Raw genomic sequence first — 15,763 nt, forward strand, 5'->3', positions numbered from 1 at the left:
TTTAACTGGAAATAATATAGAAGCTGAACATAATGATGCTAACGCCATGATGTATGCTACCTGTTTGCTCTGTCTCTGTGAATGGGAAACACTGTATATTTTCTTTCACTTTGGATGGCAAAAAGTGATAGAAATTCAGAATAATAGTGTAATGTTGTATTAATTAAAACAAGTTTTTCCTCAGATGTGTTCATTGTCGCAGCAGAAACCTTGTAAACACAAGTACAACAAAAAGCTGTTCACTCTATAAACTCATGGAAATTACAAAGCAGTTAAAGCCAATGATTCTAAAACTGGCAGTAAGTAAACAAACCCTGAAAGCAATGCAAGTCAGAAGAAGAGAAATAAGTCACACTCGATGGTGTATTCAACAAACAAGACTACAGCTCTTCGATCTTTATGATGAGAGGAAAGAGAAAAACAAAGCAGTGATATCTACCTTTACAGTCAAGCAGAAAGTAATCCCTGCCGTGACTGAAGGAGCCGGTGACGTATCCACAGCTGTCAGTGAAATCACAGGACAGGCAGCGGCGGTTGAAGGTGCCGACCGTGTCTGCGCTGAAACAACCACGGACACATCAACACTGTCAGCGAGACAACAGCTGTGACACCAGCAGTCACACGAGTCATGAGTATATACACTACATGTACCTGTACAGATGTCTTCTTTTGGGATTGTCCTCAGTGCTCAGGAAATATCTGTTCATTCAAACAGCACAATATCAACACATGACTGACCGACACATGCAGTGAACACAAACAAATATTTGGACTATAAAGAGTGACATATACGTTTTTTAAGAAATATAGCTTGTCGCTACAAACCCTGGAGTAAAAGTTCAGTTACAACAACAATGACATTTAGACATTTTTAAGTTTGACTAAAAAGATCCATACAGTTTGTTTATGGAAGTATGAATATACTTCCATAAACAAAAATATCTCGATAGTGTTATACGACCGGAAATTAGCCTGCTGAACAAAAGCTCACCTGTGCCATCTAGCCCATTTATTGTATCTAAATACATTTAGATGATATCAACATGTATCATATTGTCCCTTTTGTACACAATGTACAGTTTCTGGCTTTGGTTGTTTTGCTCACATTAACTGGCTGTCTTCATCATAGGCCAGAACACGTGTGACGTCCCAGTCTCCAGATGTGATGGACTGTAGAGTATCTGTGCTGCTGTTGGGCTTCAAAGAGAACACATAACATATATGTCATTCATACTGATGAATCGGAATAAAAGCCAGTACAACAGTATAATGCTGATGGATTGCTTAAAATGTATTTATTTAGTAAATATAGTATATTAATGACAGAGAAGTTCTGGCATGAAACTCTTGATGGCGCAGTCCTAAAGTCTAAACCAATCTGACAAAATAACTTTACTACAAGGCGCAGCTGATTGGTTTCTTCCGTATCAGCAGCCAATGAGCTTGCTGCTCTACGTTTAATCTCGGCTTGTGATTGTTGTAGCACTGCACATATTTCAGAAACCCGCCTCCTTCCCCAGCTCCACCTGAATAGATCTGCTATAAGGTGATCATGTACCCTATACGGGGGTTATTCACATATGTTATATGCACACAGCAGCATTTTGTGGATGTATTGGCAGTAGCAAGTCTCCATTCTTGCTCCGCAGCAGCAGCGTAGCAGATCTATTCCGCCAAGACCAAATACATGTATATGTCATGTACACTACCATGCTAAACCCTCCAAGAGTTGTCATGACAGAAATGTATTAAAAATGTATTTAAATATATATATACCATTCAAATGCAAGTAATACATAAATAACATTTTAGATATTCAATTTTAGATTCAATGACCTTAATCCAACTGTTTGCTACCATCTAATGTTTTTGAAAAATTAAATTGACATTTTACCCCAGCAGGCATGTAGCCCAATTTCATCTTAATGTGTGTGATATTATACAAAGAGAAGTTAGGCTTTCTAAGTCTGAACAATTTACTAGAGTAACTAAAATAGCTAATTATGTGGAAACCAATTTTCTGTGTAAATTAAACTCCTGCGCACTGTAGAAAGCTGACTTTAGCACATTAGGAAACCAATTGCCTTGGGAAAATGAAGTAAAGAATTTCATTTGAATGAACCAGTCAGGAATCTTAACTTAATTTTTTGTAGCAAAATTAACCACTTTGCTTTGGAGTACTGAGAAAAATGCACACATGTCTACAGCCCAGTATTTCTATTCACAAATCAACTATGAATTATATGTTATTTTTTGTCATATGTACTAGTTGGCTGGAAGCTTGGAATTTGTTTATTCCTTAAATTTGTTAGTTATTGTAATATTTTTAAACACTGGAAAAAAAGTCAATCTTTACTGATTGACTCTACATTTGCTTCTTGCAATCTCGACTGTATTTAAAATATGCTGTTTTATCTCAGGTATCATATCATATTTTATAAATAATCAAAAGGATGTAAGATACATTGTGATTTACAGCTTATTTTCAAGTTTTGTTTCTAAATGTACTTGAAAGTAACGCGATTAGAATAAACAGCACACGTCCACTATTCTACTGTGTGTTAAACTGCACCACAATTGTCACATTAACCTTTTCCAGTAAATGCACCACCTCTGCTTTTCACACAAACAATGTTTTTTTCTTCTTTAATTGGTATCGCTAACATTCACACATTAGCACCAAAATGCTGTTGAAACTCTGTGAAGTCATTTGCCAGGAATGACCTTTAAACAGCTGCACCATTTCATTCCCAGAGGATTCTAGTAAGAGAATATCAAACTGTTCCAGCAACCTGTCCACTAATTTCTTCATCCAACCGGATGTAGAGAAGCTCTTTCATTTCAGCATCTGTTCATTATGATGACATTACTATGACAATGTAAAATAAGCAGGATTTTGGACTCTTGCATTGCAGTCTTAATACTCTAGTGAAACTACTGGCTCAAACTCTTCGACACCAGCGTCTGGTTTATGTTGATGCAATGTTCATGTTATCAGTTCTAAAACCTGCAAAACGCTGGAGTTGACCACCAGGACCTGACATTAAAATTTGGGACCAGTGTATTTTTGAAGAGAAAAATAATTTCACTTGACCAAACAGCAAGTACAAACTCATAAATAATATTAATAATGATTTATATTTGTGTGGGCTGCCCCTTCGCGTTTTGCTGATCGTACCTGTGAGATGGACATGGAGATGTGAAAGAACTTTCCTCGTCCTCCCTGTGGGATTGCTCTGGTGAAGAACAGCCTGAGTCCATCTTTAGAGAACAGCGGCTCTTCGTTCTGTTGAGAAATGTGAATTTAAATGATCATTACCGTCATTATTTAGATTTTCTCCTCTCGTGGTATTTTTGATCATTTGGTTTCCTCTGCAGATTTTCATAATGGCTGAATTATAAGAGCTGCGGGAGCACTGAAGTCCACAGCGCAAAGCGGCCATATTTCTAAAACTCCCAAAACATTTCAAACAAAACAACATACATTAGAATGTGAATGATTATGATGATGCATTGCTTCTGTAATGGTGCGTCTGTTTGCGCCATGAGGCCTATTTCTGCAGGAGCAGTACGATCCTTTATTCATGATATTGCACAACATTTCATATGGCAACTCCCCTCGAGCGAAAAACAGTCATGAAAATCTAATCAGGAAAAACAATATCAGCTCATGTACGATACTGCAGGGGAATATGATAAGACAAACAACATCAAACATCCTCAACCATTCAAATCCATTACTCTAGACTAACACTGACACATCGCCGCGCTTTTTGCTTCAGTCAAGTCAGAAATGAAAAATACTGACCTGTCTGTGTAGCCAACCCTCGCTTTCATCCTCGTGTTTCTGAAACAAAGAGAAAATCAGATAACTTGGGAAGAATGCAAAGAAATATCTTACTCAACAATCACAAAGGTGTGCATTGCTCTCTTCAGAGTGTCTGATTTAAGACAGGTTTAGTCCAACCCAAACTCCTTTATATCCAATGAGGGGTGAGAGTTGAAGAGACATACGTGTCAGCGAACAGAATTCTACTTTACTCAAGTGTAACAATGTCACAGCTATGGAAGCACAGAGGGTAAATATCACAAGATTGATGTTTGGAACTAGAAGTCGATTGAGAAACTCTGCTCACTTCTGCACAAGATGAATTTGACATTTGGTGGTGAGGATTTTTTCTGTTGGTACAGTCAGGCCAGTGTTTAAAGGGGAGGTCTGGTGGAATTTCACTTCTTTAAATGTAGTTAGTGAGTAGTTGTCATGATTCCGCTATCATGTCATGTTTATTCTTGGTCTTGCAGCAGAGTCATGGCATAGCCTTAGGTTTTGTGTGAGAAAGCCATGTGCTTTCTCGTGTCTCGTCAGTGTTTCCCGCCCTTTTGTCTCGTTAGCCTTCCCATTAGTGTTTCATTACCTTCACCTGCCCCTTAGTAGTTATCCTGTGTTTGTTCCCCTATTTAATGCCCTCGTGTTCATTGTCCAGTTTATTGTATCCAGTTTAGTTAGTGTTTTCCCATTGCGGATGTTTGGTTTGTTCTTGTTATTTATTAAAGTATATCTGTTAACCCCTTCATCTCCGTTTCGCTGCCTGCAATTGGGTTCTCCTTCAGTTCCATAACAGTAGTATAGCTGTTGGAGCATAAGCGACATCTGCCAAGTCGCAACGCTCAAAGTTCATAGAATAGGAAGATATGTTCTTTAACAGAAATCACTTTTTAAAGACTTTGGACTACAACAAACTTTTTCCTGGGTTAGTGACATCACAAATCCTAAAATTTACATTGACCTTGCCCCCTCTGGAACACATAGAGGTGATGTCAAAGCAATGTCCATATCACAGGAGTTTGCAGTTCTAAGATAATACAAATCATGCGGTTACACTCTTAAAAAAAAAAGGTTCTTCGATGCCAAAGAAGAACCTTTTGGTTCCATAAAGAACATTTAACATCTGAAGATCCTGTCTGGTTCACAAAACGAAAAAAGATTTTTCAGATTATAAAAAAGTAAGACTGTCATGGCTCTTTAAAGAACATTTCACTGAATTATTTGAGAGAACCTTTCATAATTTTTAAGAGTGTAGCTTTGGCAGGTTTGTGTAATGCAGAAAAATGGATGTTTTAAAACTATGAAATCTTTGCAGTACTTTCTTCCCATTTCATTTAGCTATTTAGTTTCAAATGAATCTGTTGATTTTGAAAACAAACACATTTAATTCAATTTCTATGCCTCCTCACTTTAATGCTATAGTAACTCATTCACTGTCTGCACAATGATTAGCAATTTCTGAAAGTTTTTCTGACTGGAAAAAATACAGCAGTGTCCTATCTGAGCATATAATGTTCTGTCGGCTAGCCTGAATGTGTTCTTGAGCTCTCTGGTTTCCAAAGGTTTCCATCTTGTTCATTCTTTCATCTTGTTTCGTACAAAACTTGTTTGGGTTGGCATATAAAATGCAAACGGTACATCTTAACATACCTTGGTGCAGACACCTGTTGTGGCTTCACAGAGGGTCAGGATGGAGATATTCTGAGCTCGGTTCAACCAGTTGACAGCCAGTTTAGTGCTCGTGGCCCATTTCACCATTGTCACATAGTACTCTCTGTAATAGACACCACAAAACCACAGCATGTGTTTAATATCTACAAATGCACATAATCTCACATTCACACTATTTCAGCTACATTTATGTAGAAAGTGCAGACATGAATTGTGTTGGCAAACTATGAATGACAAATATCTCACCCTATCCTCTGGTCTTCGGGCCGTCTCATCTCAATAGTGTGTAAAGGACCATTGAGGTTCACGACATACAGTGAGATGACAGGGTTTTCCTCTCCTGCCTGTAAAAAAGTCTTTTGTTTATGCATAAGAAATAATAATCTCCAATTTTATACGACCATCTAGCGCACAGTGCTTACTTTAGGATAGTGGTATTGTCTAGCCGTGGGGTACACAGAGCCGGTGAATATCGGGATCTCCATATTGGGCACCAGCGTGTTGTTGATGGTTGCGTATGCGAGTCTTGCTCCATCCGGAGACCACCAGTGGGCGATATGGGACTTAAATATCTCAGCTGTGAAAGAAAGATTCAGAAGTCTCGCTCAGTCATATTTCAGCGGTTCAATCACTTGAATAATTGCAGGAATGGTAAAAAGAAATCATCTGTGACACAACGTCTCCGAGGTCCAGTTCCGAGCATACCTCAACACACACACAAATTGCCCATCTCCTTTCAGACACAGTGGATGCACTCGGTACGATTAGAAGCATTTCACCGTAACCTCCTGTTTCTATCTGTCTTTGCTTCCCTCGCACACAGGAAGGTTCTGGCCCATAAATCACAGGGCGGGCTGTAATCTCAGTGGGCCGGTGAGACAGTGTGGGTCCTCTCCATCAAGTGCCCCTTCCACAGTCTCAGAGAAAAAAAGCCTTTCTGGAGTCCACAAAAGTAAAAAAATGGGCCCTGACCCCTCCTTCTGTGCAGCACTTCTGCTCACTTCATCAAATGCTCCTGGAGTGAATGTGTTCACAGAGCTTATGGGCAGATTGAAGGCTTTTGGCAGATACAATGTCAACCTACTTATGACTTAAAGACTAATAGGGATGTATCGATTCACTGTGAGCAGGTTGAAAATCATTTATAATATGTGACGAATACAAGTTTCGAACAGCAGGGGCCAATGTGTTTGCTGCAAACTTGAAAAACTTGAATATGCTGATATTTCTTGAATGGAATAAAAATCCAAGAAAAGTACAGAGACTCTTTAAAGAGACTTTTGTGTTATTCCTTTTATATTTGATTCAAAATTTGTTTTAAAATTGCAGTTTAGTTTTATTATTTTACATAAAATATATTTTTATTTTACAAAGAAATGTGCAGCATTTGGGAAATAATAAAAGGGCAGCTGTTTATTTCTAATTCGTCTCAATAAATTGCATTGTGAGATCACTATTGTGAATCGCATTGCATCATGAGCTGGGTGAATGGTTACATCCCTACTATTTAAACAATCTTTTTTAGTTACTAACAAAATATATTGAAGACACAAACAGTAAGCAAAAAAAATAAAGGGATACTTCTGTCATTATTTACTCTCCTTTGAGTTGTTTCCAATCTTTATTAATCTCTTTGTTCTGATAAACACAGAGAAAGATATTTGGAAGCATGCTTATGACCAAACAGATCTTGCACCCCATTGACTCCCATAGTAGGAAAATATTCTTTAACACATTTGTTGTTCTGCTGAAACAAGATATTTAGAAGAATGTAGGACAGCGAACAGCTGACATTGTAGTCAATGGGGAGGATCTGTCTGGTTATAAGCATTCTTCCAAATATCGTTCTCTGTGTTCATCAGAACAAATACCTTATACAGATTTGGAAACAGCTCAAAGACAAGTAATCAGTCTCAAGTTTCAGTAATATATTTGAATGTCTGTAGAATATGATGTAAATGTTTTGGAGGAAGTTGTGGTGACTATCATGGGAGCTTTATGGTGAATCTGATCATTAGAGAGACACTGACCCCAAGATGAACCAAAGCAAGCCTGAAGCACACATCTCTGTACAAAACAGCAAAAAACTCCACTCATTAGATGTAAAATGTCAGAAATCCCTGCAAACACGTTTCTCTCTTTTATCCCTGTCGTCTCTGCTTCTGTCTGCATGCCCTTTACACTGTAACGCACACAGACACATGCACACACGCACACAGACACTTGCACGCACGCACGTACACAGACACACGCATGCACACAGACAGACAGATGCACGCAAGCACACAGACACATGCATACACACACACACGCACGTACACAGACACACGCACACACAGACAGATGCACGCACACAGACAGATGCACACAGACAGACAGATGCACGCAAGCACACAGACACATGCATACACACACACACGCACGTACACAGACACACGCACACACAGACAGATGCACGCACACAGACAGATGCACACAGACAGACAGATGCACGCAAGCACACAGACACATGCATACACACACAAGCATGCACACAGACACACGCATGCACACAGACACTTGCACGTCCGCACACAGACAGTGGTGAGGCAGGAATCTTGCTCACACTGGGAGGTTTAATGGCTGAATTGGAGGACAGATGAGACAGAAGTGTGTGTTCCGAGAGCTGCTGGACAATGATACACACATACATGTACATACATACACACACCACACCGTGCTCTCACCTATTATCAGAGGATACAGCTGTAGAAATAGGGATTATGCCATGAAACTTTACTGTTGACTCTCAAACAAAACAAACAAAAATAATCTTGCTTGATTTTAAAACCTAGCGAGGTCTTTCAACAATTTAGGTTCTTCTATAAAGGTTTCGTAAGTAATATTTAAAAATAACACCCAAACAGACCTATCCCTACACAATAAACCACACTTCTTCCTTCATTGCTCATCCCTCAAAAGAATGAGTCCTCGCCCCTCATGAGTGTATACGCCTCATGTTGCTGATTGGCTAAGAAAGTGTTACGTTGTTAAAGGCAGATCAAATATTCACACATTTTTATTTTGGGTCTAGATTTTAATCTTCAACAGCGTTTCGCAGAAAAAAGCTTACTGAATCTCGGTCAACTCAACACAGGGCAAATTATATTTATTCTTGCTGAAAGGCAATCCCAGAATGCACTGTGATAAACGTAATATGTTTTGGTTAAGGCTTTACACACCAATAAACAGAATTGTCCACACCACTTGACTCCTCAAACTTTAAGAATGAACATCATGAGAAACATTTTCACAATGTAGTTATCACACTTGGTGTGAACGGGCCTTTAGTCTGAAGCATAAATCAGTAATAAATAATATTTATTATTTTACCGTCACATGCTGTTATTATAACAATTCTGTTTGATGACATTAACGTCGCAGGAATTACACACTCTGTGCGTTCTGTATTAAGATTATTCTCTAAACAAGCCTGAAGGACAATAATACAAACATTGTCTCTATCATTAAACAATCAGACTCACATCCGTCACATAAATCAGTTTGATTGACAGCTGCACAATCCCTTGATTCTCCTGCACATATCAATTAAATTTGACCTCACATCAGCGCACCCTTCCATACCCTTCAGAACACACATCTAAGATTCTCATCTCAATCTAAGAGAAGCCTAACAAACACAACTTTACTGTTCTTCTTCATCATCCTCATTAGACTCATCCGGGTAATAACAGACTTCTAACAAATCATTAGCAAGTTAATTAGCTGCTGTTCATTTGGAAGATTCAATGAGAGAGAGAGAGAGAGAGAGAGAGAGAGAGAGAGAGAGAGCCATCACAAGTTAACAAAATTCCTCAACTAAAGTCTTCTGTCATTGTAAACCACACCATAAACTGCACATCAAACCCACTAAGAACAAGCAGGATGTCGTGTCACGTCGCGCCCGGTGTAGGCACGGTGTGTCAGCAACAGAAAAGATCTCATCCCACATTGACTCCCCTGGAATTTATTTTCCTTACTATGGTTACTGACATTCTTCTAAATATCTTCCTTCGTTGTCATAAGAACAAAGACATTCATACAGGTTTGGAACAATCTGAAGGTAAGTAAATGATGCAGCATTTTCCTTTTGGGGTGAAGTGTTCCTTTAATGGCATAGTTTACAAATCCCACCTTTCTCTTCATTTACTCATGCCATACCAGACGTAAATGACTTACTTCTTTTATTCCAATACAACAAAAGAGTAATTCTTCTCACATCTCACGGGACAAAACCCCGTGTGCAGGTTTAATCACCACAAAACAAAATGTAACTGCTGTGTTTAACAGCCCTGCTGATCTATGATTTTCACCGCCTTTTGACTAAATTACTTGAATATTTTTAGTATGAATAAGTAAATGCATTTTTTCGTTTGCAATGAGAATCCGTTCAACATAATTACATTTATTTTAATAATACAAATTAAAACTAATGGAAAGAAATATGACAATCTTCTGTCTCTACATCCAGATGTTACACCAGCTCTAGTTGCATCAGCAGGGGGCAGTAAAGAGCCTTAAACATTTCAGTCAAATGTAATGACACGTCATCATGATATGACTGCACACACTTGAATCAGACCAATGATCTGGGGATAGCAGAGAGTAACAAATAAAACACAAACACCCAGTTTTGACTGTAAGCCACATAAAACGTGTTCATATAGTTAGTTAGTAGAGAAAAGGTCAAGGGTTTGATTCTCAGGCAGCACACATATTGATTCAAATAGAGCCGGATTAACTGTTAATAGATTAACTGTTGCCTTGCATACAGGTATCTGTCAATTATGTAGATGAAATGGTGTCATACACAAAATAGTGCAGCTCAACACATGAAGTGGACGAGAGATTTTAGTTTTTAGAAGAAATGTGCAAAAACTACGTTGGGAACAACGATGTCAACAAATCATGTGACTCCGCCCCAGTGCGCGATATAATCCGCAGTCCGATGGCATTGCACAGCAACTTGAATAATGTTATGAAATGCTTTAGCCAAAATCTGTCTCGAAGGTGGCTCACGTGTGTTTATTGCATTTTGTCTGTGAGCTCTAAGTTACAAGTAATTTATTATATAAACATTATTTATACAAGGCAACCTACCGTTCTCCTACTAGAGAAACTTCCCTCATTGTCATGAACTGTAACACTGTGTCTACACCGGACGCGACAAAAGACATTAGAAACGCATTAAAACCCATTATAATTGAACATTTTGTCCACAATGTATGCGGCGCGACCGGACAAACCCATTAAGAACAAGCAGGTTGTCCGGTGTAGACTACTCACGGTGTAAAAACGTATTCTTGTCATGCATTGAAACTGTGTTAGAAAAGTAAACATTATTGTGCTTTTATACAGAAAAGCTGCAGCTGCTTGGTTTACTTTTACAGTAATGCCCTCCCATGTATCTTTGACATTCACATTTGATTCAGCAGTCATCTATGGTCAAACAAGTCAAACATTTCCAGACTCAGTCCCTTGTGCTCTCGCTTCAGATCCGCAGTTTGATGTACTGTAAGGCTATAGATTGCTGGATATTTTGTTCGCCGTGATCTAAACTGTCTTTTCACAGATGCCGTAAGATCGCATCCAGTGATCTAGTAAATTCAATCTATGATCTTCGGTAAATCAGACGTCTGCCCAGCAAGAACGCCTTCAGTTTCACGTATTATCCAAGAGTAATTAAAACCCAGCATTGATTAAGGTCATTAATATCCTGCAGGCCAGTGATGCACTCCACTCCACAACCACGCAACAATCTGTACCGTTCATCTCCAAATTATAAAGAGCAGAATTGATGACAATACTTTGCTCAAGATAACTTCCAGCGACTTTCACAAACGTAATCCAACAATGCGTACCCTTCTGCCCTAATGCAACTCTACATCTGGACGAATTAAAATGGCACCTTGCACTGATGGAAACTGTTGTTTTGGCCTTTTTCATTGCCATTGGTAATCTGAATTAACATACATTAACCTTTTGCTAAGCACTTTAGGGACCACGTGGCAATAACTCTGGATGTAGAAGGGTCCGGAAGGCCTAAGCTCAACCCGCAATGAATGCACGGCCACCTGTTCTCTTCAACACATACAGCGGACTCAAGATTTGCATTCAACAGCCTCAGACCACAGCGAAGCTTGATGGACAATTAATAATTCATCATTAGATCTGCCGGTGAACCGACACATAAATAATAACACAAAAACGCATAGCAAGTGATGGATTTTGTTAGAAAAACACAGCAATAAGGGCTCGGTTAGAGATACAGTTCATTATAAGAACCGTATGCTTTTTATGGTTGTCAAGAAACCTGACAGGTTCATTTAGAATTCACCTGATGTGCGCTCACCATTTTACATACATCGTCTTGTTTTTGACGGCTCAGATCTTACAGCCATAACAATTCGTTTTATAATTACCATTTTGCGGTCTGATCAATATCCAGCTACTCTGAGATCTCCAGGAAAATCAATTTGAAAGAATACGGAATGCAAACATGTGTATGTGATTGACACGCCGGTGAGATGAATCATATATAAAACAGAAGCAGACAGACACTGGGATCCCGATAAACAGAAAGCGGCCAGAATGAGTCTCCGCTCTCTTTAATGCATTCATCTTTATCAATAAATAATAAGTGTCGATTTCAAGATGTTCAGAGCCTCATGAAGCCAAGGGTCAGCCTCTGCAATATGAACCCGAATTAAAGTTTAAATGGGAGACTCGCTTTTCAAAAAAATCCACAAGCGTGCGGTCCGGTCAAAGGTAGTGGTGCATTCTGGGAGCCGTGGGGATATTGATTCCTCTGCATTTCTTTGATTCCTTGACAATACACTAAAACGGCATATATCAGCATCCATAACTCTACTGTCATCAAGCATTATCTAATAAATACTGTATCATGCACTCTTTTAACAAGATTTCTACAACGGTTTATTGACTGGCTTGATTCTTACCTTCGTACAGCCAGTCGCTCAGGCCGTTAAATATCACACCTTCCTTTCCAGTAGAAACCAGGCGAATGGATCTGTTTCCCACAGTGGCTCGGTAGTAAATGTTATTCTCAAATATAAAAATCTAGATTTGAAGAGAAACAGAAAGAAAATGCAATACAATTTTAATGGTCTTATTGGAAAATATGCAAATGCCATGGGTTTTGTGTAGCCTATATAAATAATGATATATTTCACTTCATTCAGATATGAGTCAGAATGCTCCCGGACCTCAACAAAACTTTCTTAACTTGCATTGTGAAGAAGAATGGAGGTCCTAGGCTTGTCAAATTATTGTGAGTCATTCATGGCAGAGTTTTCATTTTTCGACCGAGTTCCTCCTGAACTTTAGTGAGTTGCATCATTGATATGTTATCTGTTTATTGTGATGCTGTAGAGGTGATTTAGTGTCTCGCTCAAAGTTCTACTAGCCAAAAGATCTGGTCATAGTATACATGACTATCCTTACATTAGTAATATAAGAAAGCCGCATGACGCAAGCCCTTCCGTTTGAAAGAAATGTCTGTATCCTTGACTGTCTCTGACACATTCAGAAGAGATGCTGTAACCGGTGGTCCTCCACAGCCTCATCTCTACAATAACCTCTGTGTTCAGAAGACTTAAAACATGCTTCACATGGCCCAGCAGACAGAACTGGGTGAGTATGATGATTTATTCAGTCGCTTGGAAAATGTTCCAATGTATTTCAACCGAACTGACCTAACCCATATTTCTCAGATTTAATGAAGCGTCAATGTAATGTATTGTGTCATATATTGACCATTGACCACCAGAGAGACCATGAAGATGGCTAAGGTAGCTACAAATCCTGGCACACGCAGCAGCTGCCGGTCGATATATTTCATTATCATCAGCGTGTTTTAAACACACTGCTGACTGTTAAAAGAAGCTTGGGTTTCAAAACTTCAAATTATTTGATTGTAGATTTTCTGTCTGTTTGTGAGCCACATTTCTGTAAATGAATGTCCTTGTGCTTTCATCATGAAGATCTTACTGCCAGTTTGTGTGCTGAACAGAATGTGAATGGTGTCAATAACATATCAGAAAGAGTATTGACAGTGGACTGGCTCAGGAGAAACATTGATCTGTAGTCTTTTGTCACTGTTTATAGAACAAGATCATTCTCGTACATAATATCTAATAAATGCAGTTTATTTTGCATTAAGTGAATACTTGGCTGAAAAGATGTGTCTTTAATCTCGATTTTAATTGGGTGTCGATGTGTCTGACCCTCGAGTAGTGTCGGGAAGGCTATTCCAGAGTTTAGATGCTACGTATGAGAAAGCTCGACCCCCTTTGGTGGATTTAGTGATTCTAGGTGTTATCAAAAAGTCCTGAGTTTTGAGATCTTAAAGAGCGTGATGGGTTGTAGTGTGATAGAAGCTCTGTTATGTAGGTAGGGGCTAAACCCTTTAAGGTTTGTTAACCACCAAAACAGCTGCCCTGTCAGTCAAGGATTATAGCCCAAGCGCTCTAGTTGCTGTTAACTTTCATCAGTTTCTCCATCATCATTGCAGTCTCCGGACGTTTTCAAGCAACTGTAAAGTTCCGTCATCAAACATTCGATTGGATAATAGAAAAAAATTGCATGACATTAAGCGCCTTTTTTTCAACTTCAGGAGCCAAAAACGCGAGGCGCAACAGGTGTCGAAACGTGAGGCGCCGGGCATGCATATGTAGCGCGCAAAACGCTCCCTGCCAACTGAAAACAAATTTCGAAAGAGGCGTGTTTATTCTGATCGACCCCAAGCAGAGCGAGCGTTTTTCAATTCATTTGTATGAGAGCTGCTTGATTCGCTTTGATTGCATTATGGGATCGACAGCAGGGTGCACAATGCATTGAGATCGGCCGAGAGCGTCAAAAAGGTTGAGCTTGGCTTTATGCAAATGTCAATGTTGAGCGACAGCCAAAGTAGCCGAGCCAAGATTATGACGTATGTTTCCAACTGTTTGAAAATGGTGCTTCATTTCGGAGACGTGCTCGTGCAAATTTACAGACACGCCTCGAAGCGAAAGCGTCTCAGCAACCGTTATAAAAGGTACTCCTGACATTTTATCAAACAGCTTCTTCGGGTCTCGGCGAGTTCCCATCTACAGTGTGTTGGGTTCTTGACATTTTAAATGAATTTAAAGTTATCTATTCAAAAAATAACTAAATAAAAACAAATAAACAAACAAACAAGCATTTCAAATAAGTGACCTCAATGACTTCTTTCAATTCCCATTCAAGCTATTTCTGAGATTTCTAAAACCCTTTTTGGAGTTCATTCACAGCTAAGCCATGTTTAAATAGATTTTAATGAATTACCTTGACTGCTACAAATACATTTCCATGGTCAAACACTGTACAGGCGAGCTATGACTGTATGAGAAATGTGAGAGTTTCAAGGTAACATCAAGAATAATCACAGGGATGCAAAATGGAGATTATAACAGCAAGCAATTTCCACAAACGTCGGATTGCTTTATGAAATGTTTCTCTGTTGAATGGTTGGATAAGCAATGAATTGCCAATTGAGAAAAGGCTTTCCGATATTTATTACAAAACACCAAATGAATCACAGCAAACACAGCTGAAGTGTTCTGCTATGCCAACAAAAAGAGAAGCGCGTGAATATATGATGAGCTGAATTGTTCTGAATTCATTAAGGTTAAGTTGTCCTGAATTGACAGCTAACATGTTCTGGTAAAAATGTCAAGATTACTACCATCAAGTCAACAAAATAATTTGCGTCCAATGTGTCAATATGTCATCTCACATCATGCAAAGATGGATATCCATGATGCGTCATTATAAGACAATAATACACAATGCATCAGATGATACGAGGTTTTATGACTGGTTTTAATTAAACATTTGTTTCATTTTGGTTCTGCTTAAACCGTTATGGAGAATCCTGAAGGAGTAAGAATGTGTCCTGTATGTGTTGTTTTCAAGATCAAGAGAGAATGTCAGGAGTAAAGTGAGGAACAGTTATGTCAATAACTTCTTCAACTGAATGTATTGGCCCATTTATAGGCATTTAAAGCGAGTTGATGTGGCTCCAGATGATATGGGAAATGTTGTTTTTACCAGCTGCTGGCCTCGTGGACCCCATCCAGCAAACGGCAGATGAGCGTTGCGTACTTCTGGAGGGTTCAGGATCCACGTTTCTCTGAGAAAAAAACCATGGAGTCAGATAGAGAGAGATAAGGATACGCGGACACCAGA

At 39.0% G+C, this 15,763-nt stretch overlaps 1 protein-coding gene across 1 annotated transcript in view; it reads right to left on the minus strand.

The window, feature by feature from the left end:
• The window catches only part of dpp6a (dipeptidyl-peptidase 6a), a 115,955-nt gene that overhangs the window by 19,956 nt on the left and 80,236 nt on the right, over positions 1-15,763 (minus strand). The window contains exons 7-16 of the mRNA XM_079447605.1: positions 15,626-15,707; positions 12,496-12,616; positions 5,920-6,074; positions 5,744-5,841; positions 5,477-5,600; positions 3,809-3,847; positions 3,179-3,286; positions 1,106-1,197; positions 652-699; positions 440-558 (exon numbers count right to left, since the gene is read on the minus strand). Coding sequence (XP_079303731.1) covers positions 440-558; positions 652-699; positions 1,106-1,197; positions 3,179-3,286; positions 3,809-3,847; positions 5,477-5,600; positions 5,744-5,841; positions 5,920-6,074; positions 12,496-12,616; positions 15,626-15,707 — 986 coding nt within the window. The remainder of the gene's footprint in view (positions 1-439; positions 559-651; positions 700-1,105; positions 1,198-3,178; positions 3,287-3,808; positions 3,848-5,476; positions 5,601-5,743; positions 5,842-5,919; positions 6,075-12,495; positions 12,617-15,625; positions 15,708-15,763) is intronic.

Source organism: Barbatula barbatula, assembly GCF_947034865.1.
Source record: "Barbatula barbatula genome assembly, chromosome: 23".
In the NCBI taxonomy this organism is placed as follows: Eukaryota; Metazoa; Chordata; class Actinopteri; order Cypriniformes; family Nemacheilidae; genus Barbatula; species Barbatula barbatula.